The 9,467-nt window shown below is 34.7% G+C and overlaps 1 protein-coding gene across 1 annotated transcript in view; it reads right to left on the bottom strand.

The window, feature by feature from the left end:
* Nucleotides 1–396: 396 nt before the first annotated feature.
* The window catches only part of GFPT1 (glutamine--fructose-6-phosphate transaminase 1), a 55,038-nt gene continuing 45,967 nt past the window's right edge, over nucleotides 397–9,467 (bottom strand). Inside the window, exons 15-19 of the mRNA XM_058551048.1 lie at nucleotides 6,862–6,976; nucleotides 6,471–6,598; nucleotides 5,731–5,898; nucleotides 4,880–5,041; nucleotides 397–4,225 (exon numbers count right to left, since the gene is read on the bottom strand). Of these exons, the coding sequence (XP_058407031.1) occupies nucleotides 4,181–4,225; nucleotides 4,880–5,041; nucleotides 5,731–5,898; nucleotides 6,471–6,598; nucleotides 6,862–6,976 (618 nt within the window). The 3' untranslated portion in view covers nucleotides 397–4,180. The remainder of the gene's footprint in view (nucleotides 4,226–4,879; nucleotides 5,042–5,730; nucleotides 5,899–6,470; nucleotides 6,599–6,861; nucleotides 6,977–9,467) is intronic.

Genomic DNA, 9,467 nt, shown 5'->3' with positions numbered 1-9,467 from the left:
AAGAAATGACCAATTGGCTCAGTAAACTAAACATTCATTTTAAAGAACAGAAAACAAACAAAGCAAGGATGATTCTAAAATTTCCAGTTCACAAGAAATATAATTTAAACAAATACCAAAAGTTTTATTTAAGCAAAAAAAAAATTCAACTGTAGAACATTTAAAAAGCTAACAGGATCAAGTGTGCATGTTCCGCTGCGGCGGCCCGGGGTTCGCCGGTTCGGATCCCGGGTGCGCACCGATGCACCGCTTGTTAGGCCATGCTGTGGCGGCATCCCATATAAAGTGGAGGAAGATGGGCATGGATGTTAGCCCAGGGCCAGTCTTCCTCAGCAAAAAAGAGGAGGATTGGCATTGGATGTTAGCTCAGGGCTGGTCCTCCTCACAAAAAAAAAGCTAACAGGATCATTTCTATATTCATTCTGAAAACTAGTAAGAAAAGTAATTCAAGAATTCCCTAAAATGTTCTCATTAGTCATTATTTATGGTATCTTCCATAACATTGATATCAAGCTATTACAGCCTTAAAAGTTAATATGGTATAACTTTATAGTCTTGCTAGTTAATTATGATTTTTATTTTAATCCTGGATATTATTGGTTCAAAACTAATGTTATCCAGTCCTATCGGTTGTCATGTCAGAGATCTGAAGATATGGTTAAATTCATCAAGCTAGGGAAATACTGATGTATTAACAATCTTTAAGTATTGTGGAGAAAAAAACTGATTTAAGTGTTACCACTTCTAAACTTGAGACTCTAACACTAAAAACAAAGAAAGCAATCTGAAATATGTTTTCATGGGTAAAACACTCTATCTGGAATTCTGGTATACAAAATCTACTAATACGTGGATATAAGACTAAAATATCTTTACCATTCCCTTCAATTTCTTTGGCCTTCACAAATTCAATGTGAGCTATGAATTTTTTTCAATAAATACTTTTCAATGACATTGTGCTTTTTAGAAAAATCACTAAGTTATAGCACACAATAAATAGTTAACATTAGTCTTTCCCTTTTATTGCTATAGTATATCCTAATTTTTAAAAAAGATATGAGAAAAAACTCGCCCCAAAGGACTTCTTAAAATGTATGTTAAAGCAAACATTTCAGCTGATTTTCCTTCTTTGACGAGTTAATAGAAATAAGCGTCAAAGGAATATCACCAAGGAGCTAAAAAAAGGCTTCTTTCCTCCTGTCCTCAAAATTAACTCAGGCCAAGAGACCTGTATTTAAAAGGATAAGACAATACCATCTCAGCAACAACTTTCCAAGAAAGCTAAGAGAGAAAATCTGTATCAGCTCTCTTAACCAACAACCCATCTGCACATCACCCTGTGTCAGTTCCCTCTGAGGAGTACTGACGCTTGACTGTTTCTCACCTTTGCATTTAATGACTGCTCTTCCTTAGAGGACCACAGATATATGGATGTATAGCCTGTGATAACAGCTTACTCTACAAAATGAATTTCACCTCTTATAAACATGTTAGACCATTACTTAAGTGAACAAGTCCACTCACAATACTTAACCACTCAGCTGAACTCCATTTTCCACTCTCTCACTCTGTGCCTTCCAATGATCCTAGTCTTCACTAGTGCTGAGTCCACCTGGGCACAAGTACACTTTGCTGTAAACGAGATGTATTTTTCAGTTCCTCGCACAGTTACTTGCCCATAACTGGTTGTTGACATAGTTATAACAAACTAAAAACAGTTAACATTAGTTCTCCTCCTATCATTTATTCCTATGGCACAGGTGATTAAAAAAAGATAGAAAAGCTGGCTGACTCCAAAGTAACAATCATTTACTAGGCCATGTGTTAGATGTTACACATGACTCCCGGCCTAAAAAGGGCTCATGGCCTGGGGTAAGGAACTCCAAGTTACATACAAGGGAATTTAAACTTTAAATGCTCTACAAGAAATAACTTTTTATATAAAGGACTCCTTTTGTAGAATATCTTTCTTGAAAAATCAGATTTTCTTATCCTATATTATATTGGTTTTAACTGGGCATGCACGCTCATTAGTGATTTGCCTCATTACAGTATCTTTTTTGTGTTCATAATTACTTATAAAAGCATTTAAAAACCACTACATTAAATAGGGTAGGGAGCAAGAAGAAGGGAAAGGGAGGAGAAACCATGTTTGTTTGGAAAATATCACTTCTTTGTTCTTAATTTCAACTCTTGATATTCAGTTTAGAACTTACCCTAGCTTGAAGAATGTGTGTGTGTATGTATGTGTGTGTGTGTCTGAGAGAGAAAAACAGAGAGTTTGTGAAAACTAATGATTGATTTCACATATTAGTTTTCACTTAGAATGCTGACTCAAACTTTAGACCACTGAGAAATGCTACAAACCCATGTAAATCATGTGCATAAAATGCTAATACAAAAAACATAAGAACTGACACTATTCACATACTAAAACTAGCAGGCCTACACAAAATAATCTTAGAAACAATTCAAATAGATATATATAGCTCTAGTAGCTATATGTACATGATGTAATTACTAACCCTATTTCATTTTTAAAAACAATCAGGTTTCTAGTCTCTATCTATGCGAGTCCTTCCAAATTACCTCAAAATATGCCAATTCTTTCTCTAACCCTAATATACAAGCAGACTTCTATGTTTCTCTTGCAGCAATAGCTATTAGAAAATCTTAACCTCAACAAGTTCAAACACAGAAAAAGGAAAAGACTAAGCTTTCTTAAATAATTATGCTAAATTTCGTACCTTCACAATTTAAAAGTGAAAACTCTTGAAAGAAAAGGAGTTAACCAAAACATAAACACGCTGTCCTATAACCCCAAAGATTTGGCCAAAAGAGCTCCAAGAAGAAATTACTACTCACAATTTTTTGCATGTCAAACGAATACTCTACTCTAAATATTTTAATCTAAATTGTGAATTTCCCTTTCTCACACTAACCAGCTGAAGGCACCTCAATATCACTTTATTTATTTATATCTTCTTCCTTCCTAAACATGTTTCAGGGGTAGAACACAGAAAATACAGAGAGAAAAATACCTAGGAAATAACTCTAAATTTGATGCAATCCTTCACTAGTATCAGTGAAAGCATGTAGCTTTTCCTAAGTCTAGCCCACCATACACATTTAGAGTCAAATGATTAGTCAAAAGACTTGTAAATCTTCCAAACAACCGCAAAGAGCTTCCAAACTGGCTGTACTACCAGTACGGAAGGTACTGGTTTTATATAACAAGGCAGTGAAGGAAAGTTAAAATTAACTTCAGGAAATTCCTCTTTGGGACAAAGTTGAAGAGAATTCTGAATATATCAGTACTGACTTAATCTGAGACACTTGATAGCAACTCTGTGGTGATTTCAAAGAACAAGATAAAATACGTCATTCAGCAGCCATTAAAAAAAACCACAGATACAAGGAAATAAAAACCAATTTTAGGAGAAAAAAACAAGGAGTAGGATATCCAACATGTATGTATCTCATCTTCAAAGTTAAAGTCATATTGTCAGTTGTCCAAAGCAGCTCAAATTTAAAGTTTGTGCTATGAAACTGTGCAAATATTTTCTTTTAAGGGCTGGAGAGAACCAATGCACTACTAGACTTCTTAGCCTCCTAAGTTACCTCGACCTACAGATAAGAGGCAACAAGTTTGAGAGACTAACTTAGATAGAAATCCCACCAAGAAAAGTTTTCAGTTTTTAAGTTTTACAGTTTGATTTAAAAACAAATTTCAAAATAAATCACAGCATCTTCTCTTTATGTATAACTTAGCAAAACCTTAATTAAACGTCCAAATATTAGCATATATTACCGCTGTCATTGGGGTGAAGGAATAGAAGCGTGGTAAAACAAACGCCAATTATTTTAAAAACAACATACAACCCTCTCGGATTGAAGTAGAGGGCCCAGAAATCCAACACTCAGCATCCTTTAAAGAAAATGAGAGCTAAATCTCTTTCTAATACCGATTCCAATATAGATTCCATTATTCAAACTCCTCCACAAATTACTGGAAAAACATGAGTAATTTCACAAAAATCACAAATTGAGTAGAATAATTATAACTGATATATAAATAAGGATTTACTAAAAAAGGCTTAAAGGGGTGATATTTTAAATCAAGGTTTTAAATATAAAAGGTGTCTTGTGTTGCTTCATCGCCCAGAGTTTCAGATGCTCCTTATTCTACAGTTACAGATTTGGCAAGGTTCCGGGGGAAATCAACCTGCAAAAAAAGAGCAAGATTTGAGAGATTATACAGACTGGGGAGAAAAGAAGAGCTGCTATAAGCAAATTATTTTTGTTTATAAAAACAGAAAACAACATGTTCATTAAACATCTTTATTATAGACTACAAAGAATTAACATTAGAAAATATAGTCAAATAACATATTTTGAAAAGACTTGAAATCACGAAAAAGAATTCTGAAGGAGCCAGTTCAGCACAGGAAGAGCTCCTGTGGTCCTCCATAGAGGTGGCAGCCCTCTCAGAGGACAGTAGAAATCTATAAGAGCAGGATGTTTTGGTTGTCACAATGACTAGGGGACCGGCGATGCTAAAAGTCCTGCAGTGTGTGGGACAGACAATCCTAAACAAAGAACTGCCAACAGCTACTCCATTAAGAAACATAGAAAACAAGTGGAAATTCTCCAAGGAGGTAATCTCAACCATGGAGGTAACCTCCAAGGTGCCTTTAAGTTCTATGGATAAGAAAATGTTATGGTGTAACTTACAAGTTGAGCCATGCAAATATAACAGTGACAGATACAGGTATCTAATGGATGTCTCAAATGCTTTTGCTAAAAACAGGAGGAAAACTATCAGAATGAACCTGGGTAAAAAGCCAGCCCAAGATATCTGCAGTGGTCCATCACTTACATCGTAGCCTCTCAGCACAGCAAGGTGGAAAGCCAGCAACTGTAAGGGGATCACACTGAGAATGCCCTGCAAGCAGTCCACTGAGTGGGGCACCTTGATTGTTCTTTTTGTGTTCTTAATGGTCTCGGTATCTTCCTTATCACAAATCACTACTGGCCGTCCCTGGGGAAGAAAATCACACACACAATCACTGGTGAACAAAGGCAGGGCTGTAGCCTGTGAAATGTGCAAATTTTGCACTGCACTATTCGCATGCGGCCTCAATGACAGACTTATTTAAACTCACAGTCCTATGGGGTATGGATCTTACCTACAGTTGAGGAAACTGAAGCTTCGTGGGATCCAGTAATTTGTTTAAACTCACACAACTGAGAAATACCAGGGTTAGTACTTGAGTCCAGATCTGCCTGCCTTCAAAGCCCAAGTTCATAAGCACCATGTTGTGACTAGGGATTAATAATGTCTTTGGGGATTTATATATAAAGCCAAATGACCTGAAGAAAACTCAGTTAAGCAGAGCACCCATAATATTAAGGTAAAATCTAGTTCCTCCTGAAATATTCATCTCAGAATATTAAATTAAAAGGGAGCAGCATACACTAGTTGAAGAGGACAGGATTTGGAGAATAAGACCTCAGTTTTGGTCTTGGTTCTGCCTATTATGAGATCTACGAGCTGGGTCCTGTCAATACTCTTGAATATCTCAGATTCATCACATGTAAACCTAAACATGTTTTGTAAGCCACCTACTGGGCACTGGTCTATCACTTTAAATGTCATAAAATTCAAATAAGCTTTAGTGACCCAACTCTTAGATTGCCAACGTGTGTCCTCCCAGCAGCCCAACTTACCTGTCTAGCAACCACCTGCTGAAGAGCATTCTGACACTTCGCATAAGTGTGATCTCTCATGATGATCATGATGACAGGCATCAACTTATCTACCAAAGCCAGAGGGCCGTGTTTCAACTCACCAGCGAGGATGCCTTCAGAGTGCATGTAAGTGATTTCTTTGATTTTCTAATAGGAAAGTACTAGATTAGTCTTCAGTCTGTTTTTCAAAGACTCATTCTTAAGTAAATATCACACAAAACATCTGATATCTGAAGTCACTATCGATTTATCCAAAAGTATTCAAGGATCACTGATCTGTAAATATAGCTAACACATTAATAGATCATTATTTCCATAATATCAACAAGTAATTGGAAGTTTTAAAACTCCACAAAGACATTTTAAAGATTTTGGATTATCAGGAATGTACACGTGTTTCTTTGTAACTGTTCTATTTGCTTCATTTTTACCCTCAATTAAATCTCACACCTAGAGAACTTAATCTTTATTTTATTCATATTTGGACAACAAATTAACCCAAGTTACTTGCTAACCCCGAGTTATGCTAAAATGTACTCTTCTTAATTTCACTTTTGAATTAAGTATTTTGTTACACTTTCTCAAGGTAAACAAATCAGAATGCATAAATGCAAAGGCACTTTCAAAAGTTCCACCTATTTCTTTCACTCAGTCTCAAAGTATGACTATGTGCCAGGTCTGTAAGTCAACAGACTGAAATTATAAGTGAGAAGACTTACCAGTGCCCCTTCAAGACAAGTAGCATAATGATAGCCACGTCCCATTATCAAGACCGACTTCTGATGATAAAGTTCAGTTGCCAGTTTCTGAATTTCATCATCCATGCTCAGTACTTCCTTAATCAAATCTGTTAAAAAGTAACATTAGCAAAATCTATGAAAAAAGGACAATAAACTGAACTGATATAATAATAATAATATATTGGTAGCAACCAACAAAAGATCAGTGTTTCTATTCTTCCGTGATGTCACTGAGGGATTTTTAAATACACAAGTGCAAAAATAGGAAGATTTTATTGACTAAATAGCTACAACTTTAAGGATAAGAGAATTTTACCCATTACCCAGTCCCTTAGACAACAAAAGAATAATAATCTGAGTATCTTCATACCAGGCAGCCGCTTCAATCCAAGCATGATCTCTTTGCGTCTCTCTTGCATGGAGATCCTGTCATCACACATCATAAGGGCGAACATCACAAGGGATACAAACTGGCTGGTGTAAGCCTGAAATACCACAAAAAAGCAGAATTAGTTACAGTTGCATTTTAAGTACTTGGAATTTTTAATTTTAAAAAAAGATGAAAATAAAAAATTCCCATTGGTTTTATAAGTATATATTGTCCATTTTTAAAAAACAGCGTTAGTAACAGCAAACTGAACCAGTTTTTAGGAAATCTATCACGATTCTCCTTTTCTGAATTTGAACAAATGGCTTAACCTTTATTTCCAGGTACAAAATAAAAGTTCCTTATAAGACATGGATGCTTATGAAGTCCCTAATACCACAGAGAAAGGAAGAGAAACATGCCAAAGGAAGGCGAGAAGAGAGTGAATGCGCAGGCGCATAACCAAAATAAGTTTTTGAGGTAAGTCAAAAGCGAGAGTTTGAAGGACTCTTTGAGGTATTTTCCCTGGTTTTCTTGGATTTTTTTTAAAATTACTTTTTGATTTTTCACCTTCACCTACTGCCTGTTCCTCACTTCTACCTCTTTTTCTTAAGTTTGGCTAAAAATTTTTTAAAAGTTCAACTGCAGAAAAGTAAATTAAAATAAGAACAATCCTCAGTCTTACTAAAAGGAATAATTACACTAATAACATTTGTGAATACTGCCTTCTGGTCTATACTATGTTTTTCTTTCTTTATATTGTTAAGAAAACTAATTATTAGTAGGTACAATTTTATAACTTGCTTTTATTCTTAATTAACATTACAAGCACTTTCCCAAGACAGAATGCTTTCTCTGTTTACTACTGTGTAATAACCTTGAGCAGTTTTTTTCATCTCCTTAGGCCTCAGGTAGCCCGTCTGTTAAAGGGACACAATAGTTACAAGATTATCATAAGAATTAAATGAGACAAATATAAAGCATTCAGCATAATGCTTGACATACAGGCTCAAAACAAACTTTTTTACTGATGATAGCTTGAACCAAAAGACATTTATTTCCCTAGGCTACAGAATTGTGAATATTTTAAAACTTGCAGTCACACTGCCAAGACTGTTTTCATTCCCATTAGCTGTAGGTGAATGTGAGATATGCCTGTTTTGCCACATTCTTTGCAATACTGAGAATTATCCTTTTAACAAATTTTTACCATTTGGCCACTGGACAATAGACTCTCACTACGACTTTACCACACATATCTTGAATCTGAAAAATTACAATTTTTTTTCACATTTGTTCGCCATTTATGTTTTCTCTTTTGAGAATTAACTTCATTGCTCTTCACTTGGCTTTGACTTGGGTTTTTTTTTTTTAGTTGGTCTTAAGAAGGTCTGTGTTGTTATGGTTCCAATACTTTTTACCAGTTTGGGTTAACCTTTTATGATGGTGTTTATTGACTTCTTTTTAACTTTTATGTAGTACTTTTAAGCTTACATAGTCGTGCCATCCTAACAGTTAAGTATTATTAAATTTTCCTAACTTTATTCTTTTCATTGTCCTTTTTTGATTTTTTTCTTTATATTTTCCTTCTTAGTCTATGTGAAATTAATTTCAGTGCAAGGTGTTAACTTCTGTTTTTATAAACAGCCGATTTTCCCTCCATTTCACCCCATCCTTTCTCTCTTGATTTGTGATATTCCCTGTAGTCTTAAGTTCTGTGATGTACCAAAGTTACATCATAGGACTATTGATTCTGTCCTACAGATCTGTCATTTCTTTACAAAACAATCTTCTCATCCAGAAATATGGTATTTCCATCAATTTGTGCTAGGAATTTAAAACTCTATAAAGTTATATAGTTTTCATCTATTAAACAAATATTTATGGAACATCTTACATATTTCTTGGTAAAGTTATTTTTCAGTATTTTTTATAGCTATTGAAAAAGACTCCTCCCTCAAACACACACTCCCATATCTTTTCTAAGTAGCCATCAACAGTTTATAGAAAAAATTTTTTTGTATATGTTTTATATGAAGCACCTTATATGAATTCTTATTCATTCTATGAAGTCTTTTACTTGATATTCTTAAGCTCTGTAAGTAGTCAGTCATATAAGTTGCAAAGAAGGAGAATTTTGTTTCCTCCTTTCCTGCTGTTTTACTTATTTTTTTTTATTAAACTAGATAGAACTTCTAGGATAGGGAGAGCAAATATGTCTTATACAGAGCCAATTCTAACCGACTGATAGTCACATGTTGAGAAAGATTCTAAGGCCACATTTTTTTCTTCTCAGTAATACAGATAAAATCCTAGAAAGGTTCCAGAAAGAACAGCTAAGGCCCACCAAGATGAAGGTCCTAAAACTTCCTGTTTTGCAGTTCATTCATTCATTTTTCTCTATTATTTGCCTCCTTCTGCTTTATTGTGTTTCCTTTTTCTAACTTTTTGAATTAAATACTTAGTTCATTTTCTTTTTGAAGATAAAGCATTTAATGCTATTAATTTACCTCTAATTACCACGTTGGCCACACTCTCTAAACTTTTACCCATATTGCTCATTATTTTTTCTAGTAAAAATCTTTTTTTAATGGTAGTTCTGATGTCTT

This window comes from Diceros bicornis, chromosome 12 (genome assembly GCF_020826845.1).
Source record: "Diceros bicornis minor isolate mBicDic1 chromosome 12, mDicBic1.mat.cur, whole genome shotgun sequence".
Classification (NCBI taxonomy): Eukaryota; Metazoa; Chordata; class Mammalia; order Perissodactyla; family Rhinocerotidae; genus Diceros; species Diceros bicornis.
This window is presented reverse-complemented; position numbering and strand designations above follow the sequence as displayed.